General features: G+C 46.2%; 1 protein-coding gene across 2 annotated transcripts; it reads left to right on the forward strand.

Annotated features, from left to right (window-relative positions):
• Nucleotides 1-9330: 9330 nt before the first annotated feature.
• On the forward strand, nucleotides 9331-26836 carry LOC133158733 (serine/threonine-protein phosphatase 2A 55 kDa regulatory subunit B gamma isoform). Of its 2 annotated transcripts, XM_061286124.1 has the most exons (11): nucleotides 9332-9704; nucleotides 9970-10301; nucleotides 14698-14854; nucleotides 19505-19602; nucleotides 19865-20030; nucleotides 20623-20735; nucleotides 21621-21798; nucleotides 22345-22509; nucleotides 22941-23110; nucleotides 24156-24247; nucleotides 25322-26836. In XM_061286124.1, the coding sequence occupies exons 3-11, from the start codon at nucleotides 14773-14775 to the stop codon at nucleotides 25617-25619; spliced, it is 1362 nt and encodes a 453-aa protein (XP_061142108.1). In that variant the 5' UTR covers nucleotides 9332-9704; nucleotides 9970-10301; nucleotides 14698-14772; the 3' UTR covers nucleotides 25620-26836. The 2 variants fall into 2 exon arrangements, with proteins under 2 accessions (XP_061142117.1, XP_061142108.1); XM_061286133.1 differs by lacking the exon at nucleotides 14698-14854 and having other exon boundaries at nucleotides 9331-9704.
• The last annotated feature ends 114 nt before the right edge of the window (nucleotides 26837-26950 follow it).

Here is a 26950-nt window from a genome sequence, read left to right on the forward strand (position 1 = left end):
ATGCGCCTGAATGATGCCAGTACTGCCTTGAATGCGTCTGGACGACGCCTGGACCGCCTTGGGCGCCTGAAGAACGCCCAGACTGCCCTGGATGCACCTGGACGACGCTGGGAAAGCCTTGAATGCGCCTGGGATCTGCCTTGGATGCGTCTGGACGAAGCTGGCACCGCCTTGGATGCGCCTTAAATGTAGGATGACGCGGGGACCTTCTTGGATGCACCTTGGATGTGCCTTGGATGCACTTTGGATGCTCCTGGACGACGCTGGGACCGCTTTGGATGTGCCTGGACGATGCCGTGACCGCCTGGACAACGCCAGGATCGCCTTGGATGCGCCTTAAATGCGTCTGGATGATGCCGGGACCGCCTTTGATGCGCCTTGGTTGCGCCTTGGATGCACCTGGATGACGCCCGAACCGTTTTGGATGCGCTTGGATGACTTCAGGACTGCCTTGGATGGGCCGGAACCACCTTAGATGTGCCTGGACGATGTCAGGACCACCTTGGATGCACCCGGACGACGCCGGGACCGCCTTGGATGCGCCTTGGATGTATCTTGGATGTGCTTTGGATGCATCTTGGATGTGCCTGGACGACGCTGGGACCGCTTTGCATGCGCCTGGACAACGCTGGGACCGCTTTGGATGCGCCTGGATGAAGCCAGGACCACCTTGAATGTGCCTTCAATGCATCTGGACGACGCCGGGACCGCCTTTGTTGCACCTTGGATGCTCCTGGATGACGCCGGAACCACCTTGAATGCGCTCGGACGACCTCAGGACTGCCTTGGATGTGCCAGGATTGCCTTGGATGTGCCTGGACGCTATCAGGACGACCTTGGATGCGCCTGGACGACGCCCTGACCGCCTTGGGTGCGTCTGGACGACGCCGGGAGTGCCTTGGATGCGCCTTGGATGTGCCTTAGATGTGCCTTGGATGTGCTTGGACGACGCCGGGACTACCTTGGATGCGCTTGGACCACGCTGAACCACCTTAAATGCGCCTGGACAACGCCACGACCGCCTTGGGTGCGCGTGAATAGCGCTGGGACCGCCTTAGATGCGCCTTAAATGCATCTGGACAACACCGGGACTGCCTTTGATGCTCCTTGGATGCGCCTGGATGACGCCAGGACCGCCTTGGATGGGCTCGGATGACGCCAGGACTTCATTGGATGCTCCGGGACCGCCTTGGATGTGCCTGGACAACGCCCGGACCGCCTTGGGCGCCTGGGCGACGCCGGGTCCGCCTTGGTTACGCCATGGATGTGCCTTGAATGCGGCTTGGATGCGCCTCGGATGCGCCTTGGATGCACCTGGAGGACTGCGGGACCGCCTTCAATGTGCCTTGGATTTTCCTGGACAATGCTGCGATCACCTTGGATGTGGCTGGACGACGCCGGGACCACTTTGGGCTTCTGGACTATGCCTGGACTTCCTTGGATGCGCCTTGGATGCGCCTTGGATGTGCCTTGGACCCGCCTTTAATGCGCCTTGGATGTGCCTGGACGATGCCGGGACCGCCTTGGGTACGCCTGGACGCCGCCGCGACCGCCTTAGTTGCGCCTCGACAACGTTGGGACCTCCGTGAGTTCTCACCTTACCGTGATGGAGGTGTTTGTGTCCCAATGATCCTAGGAACTATGTTTGGGGCATCATGCCCCTGGTAGGGTGACCCATGGCTAAAGGGTCCTAAATGAGGAGCCGCACAAAGCACGGTTCAACAAAACCCTTATGTTGAAAAACATGGACTCAGATTTCCCTTGCCGGGACGCGAGTCACCGGGCCTCCTTCTGGAGCCAGGCCTTGAGGTGGGGCTCAAAGGCGAGCCTCTGGTGTCCGGGCCATCGTCCATGGGGCCTGGCTGGGCACAGCCCAAAAGAAAAACTTGGGTCCCCCTTCCCATTGGCTCACCACCTGTGGGATGGGCCAAAGGGGTCAGATGCAATGTAAGCTGGGCGGCGGCCTAAGGCAGAGACCTTGGCGGTCTGATCCCCGGCTGCAGAAGCTGGCTCTTGGGACATAGGATGTCACCTCTCTAGCTGGAAAGGAGCCCGAGCTGGTGTGCGAGGCTGAAAGGTTCCGACTACACATAGTCAGACTTGCCTCCACACACAGTTTGGGTTCCGGTGCAAGCCATCTCAAGAGGGGCCTGACTCTCTTCCACTCTGGAGTTGCCCACAGTGAGAGGAGTCAAGCAGGGGTGGGTAGACTCATTGCCCCCCCGCTGGGCGCCTGCACATTGGGGTTCACCCCAGTGAATGAGAGGGTAGCCTTCCTCCGCCTTCGGGTGGGGGAACAGGTCCTGACTGGTGTTTGTGTCTATGCACCAAACAGCAGCTCAGAGTACCCACCCTTTTTTGAATTCCTTGGAAGAAATGCTAGAGAGCGCTCCTTCTGGGGACTCTATCGTTCTATTGGGTGACTTCAATGCTCACGTGAGCAATGACATTGAGACCTGGAAGGGCGTGATTAGGAGGAAGGCCCCCCCCCCGATTTGAACCCGAGTGGTGTTCTATTATTGGACTGCTGTGCTTGACACGGGTTGTCAATTATGAACACCAATGTTCAAACATAAAGTTGTCTATATATGTGCACTTGGCACCAGGACACCCTAGGCCGCAGATTGATGATCGACTTTGTAGTCATGTCATCGGCTTTGCGGCCACATGTTTTGGACACTCGGGTGGAGAGAGGGCGGAGCTGTCAACTGATCACCACCTAGAGGTGGTTTGGCTCCGATGGTGGGTAAAGATGCTCGTCTGACCTGGCAGGCCCAAATGGACTGTGAGGGTCTGCAGGGAACTTCTGGCAGAATCCCCTGTCAAGCTGAAGAAGGAGTCCTATCGGGCCGTTTTGGCCTGCGGGACTCCGGAGGCAGCCGTCAGGTACTGGATTGCCAAGAGCAATGCAGCTTCGGCGGTTGATGAGGAAAAAACCCGGCCGTAGGAGGAGTTTGACTAGGCCATAGAGAAAGATTTTCCAGACGCCTTTGAGGAAATTCTGGTTCACCATCCAGCGTCTCAGGAAGGGGAAGCAGTGCGCCGTCAACACTGTTTACAGTGGAGATGGCGCGCTGCTCCCCTCGACACGCCTTCCATTGTGAAAGCAGGGCCTGGAGACTTTGAGGCGGACTCTCCAATCTCTGAGGTCGAAGTCACTGAGGTAGTTGAAAAACTCCTCGGGGGCAAGGCCCCAGGGGTGTATGAGATCTGCCCAGAGTTTTTAAAGGCTCTGGATGTTGTGGGGCTGTCATGGCTGACAGGCTTCTGGAACATTGTGTGGACATCGGGGCCGGTGCCTCTGGATTGGCAGACTGTGGTGGTGATTCTCTTTAAGAAGCGGAACAGAAAGGTGTTCCAATTACATGGGAATCACACTCCTCAGCCTCCCTGGTAAGGTCTATTCAGGGGTGCTGGAGAGGAGTGTCCGTTGGGAGGTAGAACTTTGGTTTCAGGAGGAGCAGAGTGGCTTTCGTTGTGGCTGTGGAACAGTGGACCAGCTCTACACCCTCGGTACGATCCTTGAGGGGGCAGGGAAGTTTGCCCAACCAGTTCACATGTGTTTTGTGGAGTTGGAGAAGGCGTACGACCTTGTCCCTCAGGAAGTTCCTTGGAGGGTGCTTTGGGAGTACGAGGTGCCGAGGGCGGTTCGGTCCCTGTATCACCGATGCCAGAGTTTGCCGGCAGTAAGTCGGATTCGTTCCCAGTGAGGGTTGGACTCCGCCAAGACTGCCCTTTGTCATTGATTCTGTTCATAACTTTTATGGACAGAATTTCTGGGCGAAGCCGAGGCGTTGAAGGTGTCCGGTTTGGGGACCTCAGCATACCTTCTCTGCTCTTTGCAGACGATGTGTCGTGTTGGCTTCTTCAAGTCGTGATCTCCAGCTCTCACTGGAGCGGTTCGCAGCCAAGTGTGAAGCGGTCGGGCTGAGGGTCAGCACCTCCAAATTGGATTCCACGGTTAAGAAAAGGGTGGAACGCCCTCTCCGGATCAGGGATGAGATCCTGCCCCAAGTGGAGGAGTTGAAGTATCTTGGGTTCTTGTTCACGAGTGAGGGCAGGATGGAGCGCGAGATTGACAGGCGGATCAAAGCAGCATCGACAGTAATGCGGACTCTGTAGCGGTCCGTCGTGGTGAAGATAGAGCTGAACCAAAAGGCAAAGCTCTCACTTTACCAGTAAATCTACGCTCCTACCCTCACCTATGGTCACGAGTTATGGGTCGTGACCGAAAGAACAAGATCCCGGATACAAGTGGCTGAAATGAGTTTCCTCCGCAGGGTGTCCGGGCTCTCCCTTAGAGATAGGGTGAGAAGCTCAGTCAACCGGGAGGGACTCGGAGTAGAGCCGGTGCTTCTCCACGTTGAGAGGAGCCAGATGAGGTGGCTCGGGCATCTCATCAGGATGCCTCCTGGACACCTCCCTGGGGAGGTGTTCCAGGAGCGTCCCACTGGTACGAGACTCCGTGGACGACCCAGGATGCGCTAGGGAGACTGTCTCTCTCAGCTGGCCTGGGAACGCCTTGGGATCCCCCGGGATGAATGAATGAAGTGGCTGGGGAGAGGGAAGTCTTCGAGTCGCTTCTAAAGCTGCTGCCCCCGCAACCCGACCCTGGATAAGCAGAAGATGACGAAGACGTCTGGACTGCCTTGGATGCGCCTGGATGAGATTAGGACTGTTCTGCATGTGCCAGGACCACCTTGGATAAGACTGGACAACGTCAGGACCGGCTTGGATACCCCTGTACGACGCCGGGATCGCCTTGGGTGCGCCTCAAAAATGCCAGGACCGCCTTGGATGCGCCTGGACGATGCTGGAACCGCTTTGGTTGCGCCTGGATGACAATGGGACCGCCTTGGATGCGCCTGGACGCCGCCGGGACTGCCCTGGTTGCGCCTGGATGACGCCGAAGCCGCCTTGGATAAGCCTGGACAACTTCGGGACCGCCTCAGTTGAACCTGGAAGACAACGGGGCCGTATTGAATGCGCCTGAATGACTCCGGACCGCCTTGGGTGCACCTGGACAAAGCCAGGACCGCCTTGGATGCGCCTTGGATGCACCTTGGATGCGCCGTGAATGTGACTTGGATGTGCCTGGACGACTCCGGGACCGCCTTGGATGCACCTTGGATGTGCCTTGGATGCGCAGGGACAATGCCAGGACCGCCTTGAATGTGCCTGGACGACACCGGGAATGCGTTTGGTGAGCATTGATGACGCCGGGACCGCCTTGGGTGAGCTTAGACGACGCCGGGACTGCCTTGGATGCACCGGGACTGCCTTGGATGCGCCTGGACGATGCCGGGACCGCCTTGGATGCACCTTGGATGCGCCTTGTATGCGCCTTGGATGCGCCTTGGATGCGCCTTGGATGCGCCTTGGATGCGCCTTGGATGAACCTAGACGACGTCAGGACCACCTTGAATGCGCCTGGACGACGTCAGGACCACCTTGGTGGCACCTGGCAGACACCATTACCGCCTTGGACGAGCCTGGACGACGCCAGAACTGCCTCGGATGCGCCAGGACGACGCCAGGACGACGCCAGGACGACGCCAGGACGACGCCAGGACGACGCCAGGACGACGCCAGGACGACGCCAGGACGACGCCAGGACGACGCCAGGACGACGCCAGGACGACGCCAGGACGACGCCAGGACGACGCCAGGACGACGCCAGGACGACGCCAGGACGACGCCAGGACTTGGATGCGCTTGGACGACGCCAGGACTGCCTGCCTGTCTGCCTGCCCTCCCGCCTACCTACCTGTCTGCCTCCCTGCCTGCCTTGTATGTGCCTGCCTGCCTGCCCGCAAGCCGTACTCCTGGATGAGACCGCGACCACCTACCCGCCTTCCTGCTTGGCATGCTCCTACATGAAGACGACCGCCTGGCCTGTATCGAGATGAAGTCATGTCTGTCTGCCTCAGCCATTATGACCTGAATACTTGAGGAGAACAGCAAACATCCATCCATCCATTTTCTGTACCGCCTAGTCCCCACAGGGGTCGCGGGTGTGCTGGAGCCTATCCCAGGCGTTATCAGGCAGTAGGCGGGGGACACCCTGAACCGGTTGCCAGCCAATCGCAGGGCACACAGAGACAAACAACCATTCGCACTCGCACTCACACTTAGGGACAATTTGGAGTGCTCAATCGGCCTACCAAGCATGTTTTTGGGATGTGGGAGGAAACTGGAGTGCCCGGAGAAAACCCATGCGGGCCCGGAGAGAACATGCAAACTCCACACAGGGAGGGCCGGAGGTGGAATCGAACTCGCATCCTCCTAACTGTGAGGCCACCCGACACAGTATGTGAAGAAAATGTGATAAATGCTAAGCTTGGTTAGCTTGATTGTAACACATTTTGTTCCCCACACGTTTGTACCCTTATTAACATTAAACTTTAATGTTTTTATGATTAAACAAACCCCAAAAATCCATTGAAAAGAAAGATTAACATACAATAAAGAATAACTTTATTTTAACATTGTTTTTTAGTCTGTAACAGAACAGATTCAATGTGCATCACCTTGCCTGAAATTAAAAAATAAATTATGATTATTTAAACTCTAAACACTCTTGACCAACTGCCATTTTATGCTGAAAAAAATAAAATAAAAAAATAATACATACATAATATTAAAGTAATTAACAGCAAAAAATAATATTCAATTTAAAGTAATCAGCATCATTAATGCAGGAGCACAATATATTAAACATTTTAACCTATAAAACAAAATTAAATAAAACGATTTGTGCTGTTTTTTTAAATCAAAATGAAGCAGCATGACGGAGACCATATCCATGGCTGCAGGTAGTATCAGCTCTTCTGCAATGGTATGTTTTTTTTGTTGCACTGAGCAATTTGGTACATTGCTTTATATGACCGCCTTGGGTGCACCTGGACGACGTCAGTACTGCCTTGGATGCGCCTGGACGTTGCTTGGACCGCCTTGGACGCGACTTGGATGCGCCTTGGATGTGCCTGTATGACGCAGGGACTATCTTGGATGCGCCTGGACGATGCCGGGACCGCCTTGGGTGCGCCTGGACGACGCTGAGGTGCCTGGACGTCGCGGGACCACCTTAGATGCGCCTGGACGATGCCGGGACCGCCTTGGGTGCGCCTGGACGACGCTGAGGTGCCTGGACGTCACGGGACAACCTTAGATGCGCCTGGTTGACGCCGGGACCGTTGTGGATAAGCATGGATGACGCTGGGATAGGCTTGGATGCACCTGTACGATGCCGGGAACGCCTAGCATGCGCCTGGACGACGCCGGGACCGCCTAAGAGGTGCCTTGGATGCGCCTTGGATGTGCTTTGGATGCGCCTGGATGACACCAGGACAGTCTTGGATGTGCCTGGATGACGCCGGGACCGCCTTAAATGTGGCTTAGATGTGCTTTGGATGCGCCTGGCCGACGATGGGACCGTCTTGGATGCGCCTGGGATTCACCGGGACCGCCTTGGATGTGCTTGGACGTCGCTGGCCTGCCTTGGATGCGCCTTGGATGCACTTTGGATGCGCCCTGGACGACGCGGGGACCACCTTGGATGCACCTGGAGGACCCCGGGATCACCTTGGATGCGCCTGGACAACACCGAGACTGCCTTATATGCCCCTTGGTTGCGCCTGGACTGCCTTGGATGCACCTGGACGACGCCGGGACCAACTTCGATGCACCTGGTCGACGTCGAGACCGCCTTTGATGCGCCTAGACAACGCCGGGACCGCCTCGGATGCGCCTGGATAACCACGGGATCGCCTTGGGTGCACCTGGACAACATCAGTAAAGCCCTCGGTGCGCCTGGACAATGCTTGGACCGCCATGGATGCGCCTTGAATGTGCCTTGAATGCGCCTTGAATGCGCCTGGACGAAGCAGGGACCGCCTTGGATGCACCTGGCTGATGCCAGGACTACCTTGGATGCGCCTGGACAACGCCAGGACTGCCTTGCAAGCTTCTGGACGACGCCGGGACCGCCTTGGATGCACCTTGAAGTAAATAGATAAATAAATAGATAGGTAAATAGATAAAAACAGATTAGTAAATAGATAAAAAGTATATACAAGTATAATAGAAAATAGATAAAAATGGATAAGTAAATAGATAAAATAGGTAAGTAAACAGATAAAATTAGAGTAGTAAATAGATAAAACTAGATGAGTAAATAGATAAAATAGATAAGTAAATAGATAAAATGGATAAGTGAATAGATAAAATAGATAAAATAGATAAGAACATAGATAAAATAGATAAGTAAATAGATAAAATAGATATGTAAATAGATAAAATAGATAAGTAAATTGATAAAATGGATAAACTTGATAAGTACTTAGATAAAATAAATAAAAATAGAATAGAAAATGGATGAAATAGAAAGATATAGAAAAGTAAATTGATTTAATAGTTAAGAATAGAAAAGTAATTAGATAAAATAAATGAAAATAAAAAAGTAAAGAGTTAAAATTGATAAAAATAGAAAAGTAAAAAGATAAAATAGATACAATTAGAAAAGCAAATAACTAAAATAGATAAAAGCAGAAAAGTAAAAAGATCAATACTAAGCGTTACATAGTGACGGCATGACGGCATTACATAGTGAGAAGTCAAATAATTAAAATCGAACCCGCACCCTTCTAACTGTGAGGCGGACGTGCTAGCCAGTGCGCCACTGAGCCGCCCCACAGTGAAATCAGTTTAAGGAATGTTTTATTTTCTTGGCAGAAAAATATTAACTCAAAGACCTGTGTTTGCCAAGAAAAAAAAATGCTTAATGCTACAGCAAATCCACATGCTTTTTTCTGGGGGAGGGGACTTTGTGGAATTTTCAATTTCTCATTTTAAAAAATGTACGTTTTATTTATCAAATATATGTATTGATATAAATATATCTATATAGCCATTTACACTATTAAGTCCGGTATACACAAGTGATATTTGAGCATATGTGAAAACATGGATCACAATTCTACTCTGAGGTGGCAATTAATGCTATTTTTCAGGAATACAAAATGTACTTATATGAAGAACCCTTGATAGTTGAAATCAGACCTAAAATGATAATGGTAATTGAATGAGACATCATTTGTAAAACATTCCCGTCACTCTCAACACACTAGACACAATTTCCGATTGAGCCGTTAGTTTGTAACTGTTTTTACCTCGGCCTAAGTGAGTAAATCATTTGGGAGAGTTCTTATTCATTCTCACTTCTATTTTTTGTTTTAGTTATGAAGATGCCAGTTAATGTGTACTATATTAAACTATGTCATCTCCGTGATATTATGTCTTCAGGTGGCTATTAGTCTGTGTTATGACGCTCATTAATCTGCTTTATCTCTTGTTAATTCCCCTTTAAAGACAGCCTGTCCCTTCCGTGGCTCGCTCCTATTTCTAGTCTTTAATAACCTGTGCTCAATGGTCGGGCAAGATCCCATCTTTATTATGATTGGCTGTGCTGCAAAGTGGGCGTGGCCTGATCTGATGCATCACACACTCACCATGTCAGTCACTTTCTCTCCCTCCCTCGCTTTCTACCTTTCACTGCCTTTTGCAGACTGCAGCAGGGACCAGCAGGCTTTCCTCATCCTGGAAGAGCAAAGAATCCAGGGAACGTTATCAGCCTACGAAAACTAAGTGATATTTTTTTTCTGGTGGGTCTTCCAGTTTCCAGGTCCCTCCGTGGAGAAGTGCAGGTGGGTGTGTTTGTGGTGTTGAATGTGTGTGTCCATGCTTGAGAGTTTTGCTGCAGAAGCATCAGCACTGCGGAGACACCAACCAACGGTTCATCCGACACACCCCTCCCCCCACTCCCTCTCCTGGATTATCCCTACATGAATAGACTATACTTGGTTATTTCTGTTCGATAATCCTCTACATATATATGCGTTTTCACAGGGTGGTGTTTGTTGTGAAGTTTTTGGTTCTTGAAATGAACTTAGACACACTCACCCTTTGCAGGTTTGCATCTGGCCCCCACTTGCCTGTGTTCTGACCCTCACTCAACCCTTGGGACAGGCTCACACACCGCCTTGCCCTCCTCATCCTCATCGGCTGTAGGATGACTGCGGCTCTGTGCTGACGAGGCATCGGCGAGCAGCAGTGATGGGCGCTGGGCTGGCCGGATTCGCCACCACCCCCTCTGATACCGCTCTACCACCCTCAGCACCACCACCACGCTGCCCCCCCAGGACGGGCGCTCCCCTAAGCCCCGCCGATGGGCGAAGACACTGACGCCACTCCAACACTCAACCACCACGGCTTCCTCCCCGACTACAACTATGTGACTGAAGGTAAGCAGACCAGCGAGTGAACGTTTGTGAGTGACAGCTAAACCTGCTCACATGTCCAACCTATGGAGAGCGTGTGTGTACAAATGTGTGTGTTCTACTAAGAAGAAGGGCAAAACTACCTCCTAATTGTTTTCTGAATCTGCATTGATCGATTAAGTGCTGACAGAGCAGGAAAAAGGAGTAACTGCCTCTCTCCAACCCTTTTACAAAATTGAACTTTGGCCAGTCTTTCCTCGATTGTTCTCCAAACCACTTATCTTCACTAGGTCAAGTCAAGTTTATTTGTATAGCCCTAAATCACAAGCAGTCTCAAAGGGCTTCACATAGACAAAAATTGACAATTATTCTCAAAGCATCCCCTGATCTTAAGCTCCCAAAAGGGCAAGGAAAAACTAAAAAAAAACCTACCAGGGGAAAATGAGAAACCTTGAGAAGGGACCACAGATGGAAGGATCCCCTTTTCAGGATTACCAGGTTGAAATGGATGCAGAGAGGGCACAAATGATACAATATGAAAATCAATTAATTAAAAAGTGGATGTCCATGTCAGAGCGAAGGGCTGCCGAAGGAGCCCTCAATTGTCCTGGCAGTGTCTTCGAGGAGGTTGAGCTAGACTAGGGTCTCCTTTCATTGTGCTCCGGTTCTTATTTTGGTCCTTGTTTTTTTAAGCATTTCTAATGGCTCTTTTGTTACACACTGTAGTTGCATTCAGGAAAGAATTGATCCTACTGTAGACTGACTGCCCAATACAGGTGTAGCGCAAAACAACTGTAAACATCTTCTTTGTCTTGGTATTTTTGGAGCTGTGTGGGTTAGAAACGGGCCGACTTGCTTGTTGGACAACGGAAGCGGCTCCTCTCATTTTCTTTAAGGAGGGGCACATGTTTTGCATGACAGAAGCAAAGACAGACTCGTTAGAGTCCATGCTCAAAACACGTTTATAGGGAACTGCAAGATCTCCATTTGCGGATGATAGTTAGCAGCTGTGAAGTGGACACTTGGGGACGACTCTTCACCCCGATTGAGCATCAATTTTGACCTGCTTTTAGTGCACAGGGCGAGTAAAAAAAACAAATAAAAACAAAACAAAACCTCAGCCTACTGAAACGGCTAGCATGATGCAGATTGATCTGCCATATTCCCAAACATGGTAAAAGAGGCTATAACCTGCACAAAAATCAAGATATGCCAGTTAGCTCCTCGTCGCAAGCTTCTGTGAGACTCATGTGCACTTCTCCTCCCAAATGTAATAAAGCAGGGCGTCCAATTGAATAGATCCCGTATCAGATTTGAAGCGGGGGGAATATTATAGCCAGTGCAGCTGCACACATAAACAGTTTTAGTTTGTTTTCTGCTCCCCCACACCTTCTGTTAACTGTAATTAGTATTACAATGCTAATCTCAGTTTTATGATGGATTTTGGTTTTCCTTTTTGAATTGAGAATTCAGAGTCTGTGCTGGGGCGGCACGGTGGATTACTGGTTAGCACATCCGCCTCACAGTTCTGAGGTGCAGGCTTTGATTCCGGCTCCTGCTTTTCTCTGTGGCGTTTGCATGTTCTCCTTGTTCCTGCGTGGGTTTCCTCCGGGTACTCTGATTTCCTCCCACATCCCACTCCAAATTGCCTGTAGGTGGGATTGTGAGTGTGTATGGTTGTTTGTCTGTGAGTGCCCTGCGATTGGCTGGCGACCAAAAACTGCCGGTATAGGCTCCAGTACGCCTGTGACCCTTGCGATTCGGAAAATGGGTTAATGGAGCTACGAAATAATTACTTTTTAGTCAGAATATAGCTTGTTTAAAGTGTTAATGTTATGTGTTTCATAGTAATATTCTCTGCTTTTGACTTTTTCTTTGACATATTTCCTTCGTAACACCGCCTTTGTCCGAGAGACCAGAAAGTAGAAGGAAGTGGCTGGTAACATCCGTCACCAGCAACTATGTATGATTGCCATAGCAACAGTCGGTGATAAAAACATAATGCTTTTCATGCTTGGCCGGTATGACTGACAGGTTGTCTCCGCCCTCCAATAATGGCAGGATTAATTATTCTCCGCCCAACAGACAGCCACTATTCCGGTTGAATCACTGATGTGCTCTCAGCGTGGTGGCCACACACACGCACATGTGAACACACGCACGCACACACGCACGCACACACACACACATATACACAGATAGTGCAACACATTACCTAGCATCGGCTGACAGATACTAGTTGCAGAACAATGAGTACTGTATTTTGCGCCCTATTAGGCGCACCGGGGTATAAGGCGCACCTTTAATGAACGGCCCATTTTAAAACTTTGTCCATATATAAGGCGCACCGGACTATAAGGCGCATAAAATAGAAGCTTTACTGCAACAAACTGAGGTTGACTAGGGTTGCGGTATGCACCCACTAGCCAATAACCAACGAGCCCTCTGTAAACAATCGCGTTTCTCAAACGATCTATAAAATGATTGGAACTGACTAAAGTTCGATCTAACGCATTGGTACTACTTACCTATGTTTCCCTTCCATATCAATCCGTAGATTTACTCGAAACATTAACAGAGCAGCCTATTTTGACATGAAATAGCCTCGCGCGTATAGCAGCTATCGTTATAGCATTCAAACAACAAATTCATCACTTGATCCATATATAAGGCGCACCGGACTATAAGGCGCACTGTCAACTTTTGATAAAAATTTAGGTTTTTAGGTGCGCCTTATAGGGCGGAAAATACGGTAAATCAATGTCAAAGGACCACTCAGTTAGTTTCTGTCACAAATAAACAAAATGATTCATCGTTACCTCTTCGTCCATGTCTGCTCCCTTTCCTCCGCCCTTTTTCCATGCCTGCCCTCTCTCCCCATTCCCCAGCATCCTCCAAAACATCTTGGAGCATTGCTGAAGCAGTCCGTCTGCTAAATAATTAGCCAACATTGCTGAAAGGTTGAACCTTAGTGCTGATGGCAGATAGTGAGAGGTGTGAGTGGTTCTAAATAAGTGTCTGTCATGTTGACATTCTTTTGCCTGCATGGCATTCATATATTCGTTTCTGTTTCTAAGGACATCCCATGCGTCTTTGTTCACCCAGGTTGTATGAATGTGTGTGTGCGTGTGTGTGCGCGCTCGCGAGCGTGTGCGTCCATGTGCATACATAAAAGTACATCCTGAGACCTTTCCATGGGGAGTTCCCCGGCCTTCAAAACCTACAAAGGAGGGGTGCTTAACCTTCCTCCACAATTCACAATTCCTCCCCTCCCCACTTCTCACCATCACTTCTACCTTTTCTCTTTTATTCCCTTTTCCCTCCTCACTGGCTCCCTTTGTTACACGAAGCTCTAACTAGAGTAGAACTGTCTCCGGGGATGAATGAGGCTTTGCTTTTCAATACTCATGAAATATTAGTCATCCAAATATTGTGCCTTGCCTTCTGCTTTTCCCCCGTGCTTTTGGGGAATCATTTATTTATGATTCATTCCTTTAACAGGCTCACAATTGTGCGCCCCATTTAGATGTTGAGCTGAATCAGCATCTTTTACACTATGTTGCCCCTAAATTAGCTCATCTAACAGCTCCAATCTTTTAGTGGTGCTCAAGTGCTATGTGATATGAAAATTAAATGTTTCTTTCTGCTTTTCAGCCATTAATATGGCAATGAAAGGCAAGAACTTGGAATATACGTATGTGTCAAAAAATTAATTAAAAATGTGCCTTAGTTTGTGTTCCATACAATACTGGATTAGATCTGACCACAGCAAAAAAAGGGGGCTCTAAAATAAATTACATTTTTTTTTTTATTAAATCTAATTTAGTTACTCAATTGCCGGAACTGAGCTTTTGATGTGTGTGGCGCAAACGGACCCTCTCAGCTGCTCAACAACATGCCTGGCCTAAATACACGTAACAAAGGACTCCTTCAGCTGCCTAAAAACACACCAAATTAAGACTTTCTATCTGTCTGTCTATCTAACGCGCTTTCAAGGTTAACGCGATTCCCAAATTCTGGACATAAAAAATCGCGTAAAATTGAGATTTAGGTGTATTATTTGTCTCGAGGGGGGCATAATTTAATAAAAAAACAAACTTATTTTCATCCATTGACATTAAGCAAGGAACTACCATCACAAATGAACTTCACTGATGTTCATTTAACTCTATGCGTATGTGTCCACCCTGCATGACTTCCTCTCCCTTCCAAACCTCACCCTAAAGCGCTTGTGTCATAGTTAAAATATGATCATGAATACATCGCCTCTGTGACTTACTTGGTGAGTACTCATGGCCAAATGTGGTGATGTAGCAAACCAGACCCCCACCTTAACCACTCCCCACTTCCTTTCCTCCTTCCTTTTGTCCTTCCCCTTTGCAACCCACCTCTTCTTCCTCCATCCTTGCTCCTGTTGCAGGGCTGCTCCTGGCTATAGCCTGAAGAGCTCCGCCCATCCCGTCCACCCCTCTCCACCCTGGAGTCATCCCCCAGGATGTTGAGCCCCATCCAGGTGCTGTGCTCCGACATCACTACCCTTTCTCTGGAGCCTGAGCCGTTTGCCTCTTACACTGAAGGTGTGTGCTCTCTCCTCTTCTCTGTCCACATGGACAGTATGTCTAAACAATCGCGACATCAGTCTGAGAAATGCGTGGGCGTGTGCCTCGAGGGAATTATTCACTTTGTGTCTGAGCGTCACAAATATTTCATACTTCATTTTGTCAGTCTGCATTATTTCTTTTGTGTGCCTCTATTTCTGTACCAGCCATGTTATTTTTATCTCAGACTGTGATGTAGAATGTGTGTATGTGTGTCTGATTAATTTCTTTAAATAGATTGACCAGTCTTCGCTCAGTCTCCTTTTCAGGCTTCCTCTCCCAAGTCAAAGACGCCCATTTAAGTATTTATAAACTGTTGATAATTAATTACAGTTTTCAATATCATAGTGTGCTAAACTGGACGCAAATCCTTAAACTCCACATCTTTTGTCACGGTAGTCTGACAAATCTGTCTGAAGGCTGTCATGGCTTTTACGCACGCCCGGTCCTATTCTATGGCGCTCTCTTCCACGCCGCCACACGCCTGTGAGTTTGTTTTGTTAAATAAAGAGCCGTTTACCAAACCCACGTCTTTCCTTGAACTTTGTTAATGCTACAATATAGTTATATAGTAGATCTGTGGAATAACAACGAGGCTGACGTCAGGGCGCACGCGCGGCGTTGTTGACAAAGGACGAGGAATTTGATCGATGGATTTAATGATTTATAGTGCACAGATGGTTTGATAACATTATTGCTTATATAATAGTTATTTGATATATAATCTATATATCGTTATATGGGCCTGTGGAATATTTTGAAGTGCAAGAGCCGTCAGCGGCACGCACGCATTGTTGACAAAGGACGATTGATGGATTTAATGAATTGGAGTGACGTAGATGGTTTTATTAACGTGTTATTTATGTAATAGTTTTTTGAATAACTGAATTTTATGTCAGCTCTTAGTTTGTGTTTATGTCACGTTAGCATACCTATCGTTTAGCCTGTTGTTGGTCGTTCATGACTGTTCTTGGTGTTGGATTTTGTCTAATAAATTGCCCCCCAAAATGCGACTTACTATACTCCGGAGCGACTTATATTATATATATATTTTTTCCACTTTTTTGGGCATTTTCTGGCTGGTGCGACTTATACTCCGGTGCGACTTACAGTCCGAAAATTATGGTATTTTTGTTTAACATGATGACTAAATTCAGCACTGAACAATCCAAGCTGTCTGAGCAAAATTGGTTGTTTTTCCAGCACGCTGCTTGTAATTGTTTGTGTCAATGACCATTAGGCTCACACCAGCTCTGCTCCACTGTGTCCCAGACCCCATGGTGTGCGATCCCACAATCACTTCTATCCATTCATGTGCTCCTCCAATACCCACACATGCCGTTTCTTTTTTTGCCAAATAACCCCTAAACTGCAGGACAGGGATCAATTGAACCCCAGTTATTCCCCTCCTCTCTCCATCCTGTTTATTTCTTTTTCTTGAAAGGGTCATTTGAGTACACACGTGTACACACGTACACCGGAAGATACTACATGCTGAGTGCACATGCTGCACACACATACTAGCCGACATATACAAACATCTCCTGCTGAGCTACGTCTTGTCCTTGCTCTTAAGGAGTGTGTGTTTTTGGCTGGGCTGTAATGGTCGATGTTTTCCCAAAGCTGACATATCCGTAATTGGGACAGTGGGAAGTCTGCTCCCCTCCCTGTCCCTCTTGTATCTCTTCTCATAAAAAAGGAATTCCCCCTTTTTACACCTCCAACACCCACTCTTTCCCCCAAGCCATTGCTTTTTCTTCTTCTTCAAATTAGCCTCATGAGAGCTACAGTGAAGTCCTATTTAATATGGGGATAGATTCCAGACACATAATAGGTGAAAAGCCATTATATAGAGACCATTGAAAAAAACTGTTTAAGTTTTAGATTTTTCATTGAAGGTGAAATTCAACTTTCGATTTTTAAATTCAGCTAGTTTTAATTAGTTTTGAGAGTAGGTTTGTTAGTTTTTATTAGTTTCATTTGTTTGAAAATTTGTGGGTTTATTTGGATTAGTATTAGCTTTAGTTTTTTTAAATGTAGTATTTAAATGGGGTATTTGGCGTGTACAAGATATCTAAAAAAAATCAATTACAATTCTCAAACTACTGTCTGACTTCTTCAGTATGGATGTCCAGCAATGCCAAAATAAATACATTTAAAATGAACCCCGAAGCTCATGTATTATATAACTTGACAAAGATTAAAACAAAGGGGCGAGGATATTTCACTTGTTTATTCTTGCCATCTCCCTGTAAAAAAAGAAAAGAAAAATTCAGTTGAATTGTAAGTTCAATTGTTATAGGTCACTGTGGAAAAGAAATATTTATCTTGGTTTATTTTTTTCAGATTACAAAAAGCCATCAGTCGATCAGGGGTGTGTAAACTTTTTAGATTTGCCATATGGCGTAATCAAGTTGGTGAAGTTGGTGAATGGCGGCCTAACCAGGAAATGTTGTTCATAATTTTCCCAATTCACAATGCAGGCTAAATGATGAATTTGTTCCATGTTATTGGGTTCGCTAGAGTTTGAGTTGTGCTGCCTGTGTGATGTGTTGCAAGTGTGGACACAGCTGTGTGGTGGTGAGTCACAATAGCTTGCAGGTGCAAATAACTTACTTGCAACTACACATACATCCACAGTACTGATAACCTTGCAGATATCCATACAGCAACACGCACGCACACACAGTTTGCGATGGATCATTTGTCTTCTGCCCCTTGACTGAGAATTGAGAAATGAATGAGGTTAAAAGGTAGAAGGATCTTGACTGAATGGTTTGTCAAACAGGGAAAGATGAGTAGAATGTGTGTTGCATATTTTTATACTGCTACAATTTGTGCCATTCTGTCAGTTCTTGCTGATCTTAGCTCTTCTGTGACAGAAGATAGTTGTCTCACTCTTACTCACTGACACATGTTGACTTCCCAGTCGAGCACAGTAGTATGCAACGCAGCCTGCATTCTAATGATTAGCCACAATAATTTTGTCTGTCGCCTGGAATTAATTAATTTGTGTGTGGGCGAAATTGTAGTGGCTCAATTATTTCCCCCATGCCGCTTTTTCCTGGATTGATTTAATCCCACTTCCTCCTCCGCCAGAGTATGGCAAACCGTGTCGAGTAGCGCTACTACTCGTTGGCTCAGTCTGTTACCAAGGCAACCGCGCTCATCGGAGGGATACCCCTCCTTCCCGGCCACCCTCTCCTCCACCGCCTCCGCCCGATCCCTTCTTCCCTCTCCATCACTCCTATTTCACCGCTGCCAGCATCTCCACCACCAGTGAGTGTACTGCCGAGCTGCAGAATGCTGTGGGGGAGGGATGAGTGTCGAGATAGAGAGACAACCACAAAGATGAGAAAGGAGTGAAATGTGGTCAAAATGACAATATGTAGAAGAAGGAGCAATTAGCCTGGACAATGGTGTGTGAGAGTCTCAGAAGAAAGGGGGCTGTGGGGTGCTTGTGTCTGGAGATGGAAAGGCACAGAAGCAAAGCTTGCCTTCATCATAAATTCAGTGTGAGTCAAGGCTGCCACAAAATTGGCAGTGCTACAGCTTTGAATCTCAACACTCTCAATAAATGCTCCCACTGCGCTCTGCTTTTATTACAACCACAGTTTGTTGAGGATTGCTTTCTTCTTTATCAAAACTCTGAGGACTCCTTTGTTGGAAGCACGGAAAGCTCAGCTATGACCCATTTCAATCCACTGTTGGATCATTTGATAGCTTTGTGCTTGTTTTTTTTTCTTACGAATCTTACTGACGAGAATCCATTTCAATTAATGTAAAGAACCCAGAATTGATTACTGATTTTAAAGAGTATTTAAAATAAACAGGTTTTCACTTAGACCGAAAGACATGTAATAACTTTACTCAGAAAATTATTATATGATGCCACCTCTACGATACGTGTACTTTGCAGGCATGGACTATAGCCAGTTCAGAACAGTTTTAAGACACCTGTAACCTTGTAATTCTCATTTGTAATTCATTTTCAGTGCAGTTATGGAGCAATCTGGAATTTAATACCTGTACTGTAATTTCCACTGGAACTCCCATTTTTCTTCGGCAAAATCGATACATACCCATGTCTTGGTCAACAAGTCAGTGAGAGAACTAGTGAAATTCTTTTTTAGTCCCATTTGCCTCCAAACTAAGAATTGGAAAACATCCATTGCAATGCTTTGTCAAAGAAATATAATTTTACTAGAGCAGCCCCTGTATTGGCTAGTGGAGGCGAATATTAAACCATGTTCAAGCCTCAGTTGTTTCTTTTAACTATTGACGACATACTCAGCATATTGTATGACAGAGAACCACTCTGTAAAAGAAGTTTCTAATTACAAACGCACTTCACTCGTTGTGGCAAAGAGAACATTACAAAAAATGCTTATTCAAGTGACACTACTCTGGAGTGTTTGAATCAGTGTGTGAATCAGTGTGTAAATCATAATGACGCAAATTTGTCACACGTGTTTCTTCTCCATCCGATTGGTTAAACAGGCTGCAGACAGACTGCTTGTGTATGCTCAAATGATGAATCCTTCTCTTCTGCTTGATGCAACAACCACAATGACACACTCGCTGCCCCCCCCCCCCCCCATCATTGTCTCTCTTTCTGTCCCCATGCAGCCGATATCATCTCCACTGTTGAGTTCAACCAAACGGGAGAGCTGCTGGCCACAGGGGACAAGGGAGGCAGAGTGGTCATCTTTCAGCGAGAACCTGAGGTAGACACACCGTAAAGTCTCACACACACATTTACAGTAGAGTAGTTTCACCTTATGCGCAAGTGAAGTCTGCCCCCCGTCCAGCGAGCGTCTAGTTTGCTAAATACTTGATGCGCCTGCTGCGTGCATCGTTATACTTGTGCAAAGTCGGCAGCACACTGCTTCCTCAAGATGCTTGACATGCTGTTGGAGCAATGTAATGCTTCTCCTCAGCTCTTCTCTCTTGGTTTTACACCCATCAACCACTTTTTTCTGTCGACAGAGCAAAACTGAGCTGTTCTCCCAGGGAGAGTATAACGTCTACAGCACTTTCCAGAGCCATGAGCCCGAGTTTGACTACCTTAAGAGTCTGGAGATTGAGGAGAAGATCAATAAGATCCGATGGCTGCCTCAGCAGAACGCGGCACATTTCCTCCTCTCCACCAATGGTGAGTTTTGCCACTGAATCAGGTGGCACTGAAAAGATGCTATTAATTGGCTTGCTATTGCAGCACGCCACTACAAAAGTGATTTTGCCCGAGATGTTTATATAGCCCTGTCACAATCCGTCTCCGTTCGTTTCCTTGTTTTAATGTTGCCATGGTTTCTGTTCACCTCGCCCCTACCCTCCTGTGTCTGCTCACAAGCTAACTGTCTTGTATTTAAGTCCTGTCCTCGGATTGTTCTCGTCTCATGTCATCTTGTTTCTAGTCTCCAGTATGTTCCGTTCTAGTCTTGTCCCTTGTCGAGCGTCTAGTCTAGCTTTTGAGTTCTTCAGTAAACCTTGGTCCAAGCTGCATTTGGTCGCCCAGCTCCAATCACTTCATGACAAACCCCTGGTAGACGATATCTGAGGTCAGCCTGTGTGGATGTGATGAAGTGAAGCGCATTAGAGGGATAAATGGTATTAAGGTTACATTTGAATCAGAGTTACAAAACCTAAGTAGATTTTCCCTCAGTTAAAGAGGTTTATTAGGTTTCTGTTGTGCAAGGGGATTTAAGAGCTCCTCATACATTGTATATTTGTGTTTCATTTACCAGATAAAACCATTAAGCTGTGGAAGGTGAGTGAACGAGACAAACGTCCGGAGGGGTACAACCTGAAAGATGAAGAGGGTCGGATCAAGGACATTTCCACTGTGACCTCCCTACAGGTAAGTCTGTCTGTTTTGCTCATGCAGATGTGAGTAAGTGACACAATGTATACGACAACAGGAAGCAAACATCCATTCAGTGAACAGCACTGTGACACCTGCCTGCTCTCTTCGAATTGGTCAAATTATTTCCGGTTGCATTTACGTGTCATGGACATGAGTGTGGTTGTGTAGAAAAGAGGTGTCCAAGCTGTTTGCTTCATGCCAAAAAATCAAGGATATAAGGGTGTTATCAAGCATGCCAAAACCAATTGAGCAATTATCAATTATTAGCATTATAGTGCTAGTTAATTTTAACCCTATTAAATTTGACGGGGCAAACAGTTTGGTATTTTTTAGGATTTTGGGTTGGCCCACGGCCAGGTATTCCTCTATAATAGATCTGCCGCTGCCTTGAGCAGATGTCCACATTTAGAACCAAAGCAAAGGTAACTGGTACCAAGATAAAAAGAATATTATAATTAGTATTCCTGTGATATGTTCATACAGCAGAAAGTGTAGAAAAGCATTTTTGCTTCTGGATCTGAACTGTTTGAATATATTGGGCATGATAAAAAAAATATATTGATACGATTTTAGTAAATTTCTTCGCATATGTAGAAAATCTCAAAGTCCAATTTATTCTTAGTAGTAGGTTTGGACACTACAAATTGTGTGTTAATTGAAAAGAGCCATATAAGCTTTTTGTTCAAGCTCAGCATTAGAACTCCATTGCTCCATCTAACAAATGAATTTGGGTTTTAGCTTGAATTATTAATGGCAACAGAGGCAGGCGGTTAAATATTAATTTACAATACGATAAAATTGCTTAAATGGAACTTACTGTCTGTATTCATAGCACTAACCTGTCACATCTGGTCATAAATGGCTCTATCGGCTTTACAGGTGCCTGTTTTGAAGCCCATGGACTTAATGGTGGAGGTGAGCCCGAGGCGGGTGTTTGCCAACGCCCACACCTATCACGTCAACTCCATCTCGGTCAACTCCGACCACGAAACCTACATGTCGGCTGACGACCTGAGGATAAACCTCTGGCATCTGGACATCACTGACCGCAGCTTCAGTATCCTTTGTTGATTTTATGAAGAGACAAACAGCCGCAACATAAGTAGTGAACGGCAGTGCTGTAAATTAATGTTTTACTAATGTACATGCATTGAGTGGCACTTTGCTGCACAAAGAAACAGCATTGGGGGAAGGGGATTATTTTACTTGGGGAGTGAAAATGTATCTTAATGAATAATTCAAAGACCGTATGAATATTTCAGACGCTTTCTGAGCTTTATTGCAGCTCAATAGGTTTCAGTGTTGACACATTCCTGACCCGGAAAGGATTTATTTTATTACAAATGATCTGACTGTCAAATGCATTTTCTCGCAATTTATATTGCGTTTGGTTTATTTTTCCTTGAAATTATTTTTGTGGAGGTTCTTGTTTTTCTATTTACATAATACTTCCACTGATTGTTTTTATCATGGACTTGAGTGGATTTGTAATCATTTTCCCGGGGACTCAATTAGTGAGTAAATTCAACGGATTAATAGAAGAAAGTGTCAGTCTCTGTAAGCCGACGGTTGTTTCCTTGAGCGATGCCGCCTTTTCTCTCAGACATTGTGGACATCAAGCCAGCCAATATGGAGGACCTGACAGAGGTGATCACAGCGGCTGAGTTTCACCCCCACCACTGTAACCTGTTTGTGTACAGCAGCAGCAAAGGCACCCTGCGCCTCTGTGACATGAGGGAGGCGGCGCTGTGCGACCGACACTCCAAATGTGAGCAAATCTGCTGAGATGATCTACAAGTGTCCTCAAAATGTCAGATAACGTATAATCTCTTGTGAAGGACAAATCAAATTAGAGTAGCAGAGTTTTACTTATGACTAACAAAAGATTATCTGTCTCAAATTTAACTACAAATGAAAAATGGATTGAGTTAGAAAACGTGTGTTTATGTTCGATATCGTAAAACACAGAGAGCTTGTAAATTGCTGCTCTTTGATCATTGTGACAGCTGGATCAAAGCACCCAATGATGAGGCTTATTCAAAGTCAAAAAGTCAAAGTTTGCTTTATTGTCAATTTCTTCACATGTCAAGACAAACAAAGAGATCGAAATATTCTTACCTGTGTCTATCAATTCATCTCAATTATTCAGTGTGACAATGCACACATTTATCAGGTTTGTCGCGTTTACCTCGCCCGTAGTGTTTGAGGAGCCAGAGGACCCCAGTGCTCGTTCCTTCTTCTCCGAGATTATCTCCTCTGTGTCTGACGTCAAATTTAGCCACAGCGGGCGCTACCTGCTCACCAGAGACTATCTGACTGCCAAAGTTTGGGACCTCAACATGGAGAGCAAGCCCTTGGAGACCTACCAGGTGACTCAAATGCTTGCAGCGCTCAACTGATTATTTTGCTTCATCTTTCTTTCCAATGAATTGGAACAAGATGGACTAAAGTGCTATTTGGGAATTCATTACATACACCAGGGCTATAACATTATTTTCAACAAAACATACTGTTTTGCCTATAATTCTTTTTAAAATAATTGAATATCTATTTTGTCATATGGGGTCATCATTCCCTCCAAGGGTGTCTGTGTGTGTCTGAGTGTCCGGGGCCACATGAGGACGATGAGGAGCTATTTACAGTCTCATAAAGATTAACAGGAAGAAGGGATTCTTTACCCCAGTGCCTGACACCTAAATCTGCAATGCAGCATGGTGGAGGAGGGGGGGGGTGGGTGGCTGAGGGGTTGGCTGGGAGAGGAACTGCGAGGAAGACCTTTAGGATGTGGCACAAAGGTGGTAGTAACAGGAAACGGGGAGGTTCATTTAAATTGCACGAGATCCCAAGGAAATACATGATGCATACATAAGAATATATTCAATACCCTCAATGACACAGTAACCCCCCACCACCGAAAGAGACCCTCGGTGGGGGGTAACAAAATCGACTGCAACAATGCAGGCTCAGCTTAAGGGGGACGATTTACCGCTGACTCGTTGAAGAAAGAGAAAATAGGGCTCAAGGCAGAACATAGTGGTAAGAGATGGTAGATATTTCAGCCCCTCAGTGCGGACACACACTGCTGACACAGGCAGGTTGCATGTCATCACAGAGGGAGGCGGGGGATTATTACTCAGTCAACGTGTGTGTGTGCGTGCATTACCACGGCCTTGGTGTGTGATAATAGCCAGACGTTAATGACATTTTAGATTAAAATGTACTCCTGATACCTCATATTGCTGAGAGGGGGTATTGTCTCATTAGCAAAACCTTTGGGGAGGGTTAGTGTTACAACTGTGAACAGTTAATGTTTCCTGCATGTGTGTGTCCCCCATTTTATTTTCTATTTTTAGTTTACCTGTCTAGTAAAACAGATGTGCATTTGATTCATTTTTAATCTGTGTGCTCCTCCAGGTTCACGATTACCTCCGCAGCAAGTTGTGCTCCCTTTATGAAAACGACTGCATCTTCGACAAATTTGAGTGCGCCTGGAATGGCTCGGACAGGTCTGTCTTATAATAGCCAAAGCGCATTCATGACTTGTATTTGATAATTTTGTATTATGCAAAACATACAGTTGTTGTAAATTGGGTTTACAATTGGTTGGGTTCACCGGCATCACGCTCGATGCCGGTGAACTCAACCTAACTCAACTCATTTCAGAAAAAGCAGCAGTTTACCAGATAGCAAACATTTAAAAGGACAAAATATCTTCAAAGCTTTGTTGTGCTATTTCAACTTTACTGTCTAACTTAACACAAAACAAATATAAACATGATGTGCAGAAGAAAAAATAGATTAACACATAAAAAGATGACATGACAATACTCACAGGCATACTGTATATTATTTATCGTCCGTAAAAAATGACAAATATTACTGCAGCTTATTGAGTTATTTACGGTCGTTGTGGAACTCTTCTTAGTCGTTTGTGGAATGTAAAGTCAAAGTGCAAGCTCCCAATGGCAGTCCAAAAAGAGATTCACTACATTTGCTGATTCAAACACAAACCACACTGAAGACTTAAATCAACGGAAACGACATTTCCATGTGGCACATATTAAGTCTTGCAGCGTACGAAGAAAAAAAGCAAGTCAATGCTGACTTAATGTGGATGATCTTGTCTCAATTTATTCACAAATGTACTTACTCAGTGTGAAATCTGGGCCTGCTAAGTTGAACATAAAGTTAAATCAAAGTGTTGCATGAATAGCAACAGGTCCGTTGTACCTTCTGCCGTCTAGTGGCAGAATATTTAATTGTTCTATCTGCCACGATACATTGCTGGCATAGATAGATGAAGAAAGATACGTTATTTGTTGTGAACGAAGGTTTGGGGACCAATTGAGTGAAATTTGATCATTTCTGTGGTGTACCTGATGGTTTTTCATGATATGAACCTTCAATCAGGTCAGCGCAGGTCCTCCCCCTCCCTCCCTCATCAGACTGAACCTCAAAAAAATCCATTGAAAATCAACCTGCATGAAATTCATCTCCATGAACCACATCATCTCTATTAGCCCCACTAGAATGAGTTTTCTTCCTATAACTGGATCTCTCGACTTCTCTCCCATATGTAGCGTGATCATGACAGGAGCCTACAACAACTTCTTCCGCATGTTCGACCGCAACACCAAGCGTGACGTGACCTTAGAAGCGTCCCGGGAGAGCAGCAAACCCCGAGCCGTGCTCAAGCCACGTAGAGTGTGTGCCGCAGGGAGCAAGCGGCGCAAGGACGACATCAGCGTGGACAGCCTGGACTTCACCAAGAAGATCCTGCACACGGCCTGGCATCCGACAGAGAACATCATTGCCATCGCCGCCACCAACAACTTGTACATCTTCCAGGACAAACTCAACTCGGAGATGCATTCGTGAGCGCAGATCAAGACACAACAGTGCCAGAATGTACGCAGTCATACGCACTCAAGGACGGGCATCATACTTTACATACAAACACATTCACCTCATCAACCTCGGACAAGTGGAAGGACCTCAAGTAGGCCATGCTGGGATTATGGAGGTGTAGAAACCTCAGACTGGACATATGTTTACATGGTCTTTTTCCACCTCATCCTTTTCTATTTTTACTCATGGGTAGACTGCACTCCAATTCAACCCCCATTGTGTCTACCAGCACCAGTGATGATAAATGAGGCATTGATCTTACTGGTCATGTGTTTAATTTAAAGTCACCGCTGCCATTTCTACTTTTCTCCCTTCTCTGTAATGATTTAATTGACAACACGATGATGGTGATCCAAGATCTCTCCAGTTCAGGAGAGTCTCACATTCCTTCAGACAGAAGCAGAAGTATTACTTCACGTGTGGACGCACACAGTTATCTCTTCCACATGTTTGCAAATCTCACGGGTTCTGCTTCTGGTCTGTGGCTGCATTTTGCGCTACTTTACTACAAATAAAGCAAAAAAAAAAAACCCGTACTTTATTTTTTTTTAAATCAGCAATTAAGCAAGACTATGCTGCATGTCACACAGATTTAGCCTACTGTAGACTGACTAACTGACTTGGCTGCCTTTTTAATCATGTAGACCCAGCTGTACAAAATGCTTACAGCACGAAGAAACCACCGATGACCGAACTCTCGTTACCTTTGCGTCTGTGGATGCTCACGCATGTTTACTGATGTTCGGTTCATACGCTTACATGTACCAGTTGGAATGAAGCTGTACGGGAATCTGCCCGGTACAGAGGCAAACGGATACTAAGGTTTTGGGTTATTGTTATACTCTAAAAGGGCCTAAATGGTGTATGTATTAACCCTCTTTTTGGACTTGTATGAGTTTTTTTTTTTTCAAAATCCATAAACTGACGTGGACTCAATTTACAAGATGATTGCCTCCAAAGCGACAGCAGAGAGATGCTACTTTTATCTCTAACGCCTTCCACACTGATTACTTTGCTAATGTCAAGAATTGTTTATTTTTGAAGAACAATTTATTCTTTTATTTCACCTTTTTGAATAAAAACAAAATCCAGTTTACTCCATGTGCTGACCAAATTAATGTCAATTTTTGTGCTCATGTGCGTTGAGGACAAACCTGTCAAACAAGCAGGGTTTTTTTTTCGGGGGGGGGGGGGGAATAAAGATTTCAACAATTGCATCCACTGTTATCATTTCCTTTGTGTTGCGTTTATTCTCTTCTCGTGGAAGTCAGCGTTACTGCAGGCTAGGACACCACCTATTG

Source organism: Syngnathus typhle, linkage group LG1 (assembly GCF_033458585.1).
Source record: "Syngnathus typhle isolate RoL2023-S1 ecotype Sweden linkage group LG1, RoL_Styp_1.0, whole genome shotgun sequence".
NCBI classification, from domain to species: Eukaryota; Metazoa; Chordata; class Actinopteri; order Syngnathiformes; family Syngnathidae; genus Syngnathus; species Syngnathus typhle.

Bases quoted from the DNA above. Each gene is read 5' to 3' on its own strand.
- LOC133158733 (XM_061286124.1), top strand. From the start codon at position 14,773: ATGTTGAGCCCCATCCAGGTGCTGTGCTCCGACATCACTACCCTTTCT. The intron at 22,510-22,940 runs GTGAGCAAATCT...CCTCGCCCGTAG, and splicing joins GTGCGACCGACACTCCAAAT to TGTTTGAGGAGCCAGAGGAC. The intron at 24,248-25,321 runs GTCTGTCTTATA...TCCCATATGTAG, and splicing joins GCCTGGAATGGCTCGGACAG to CGTGATCATGACAGGAGCCT.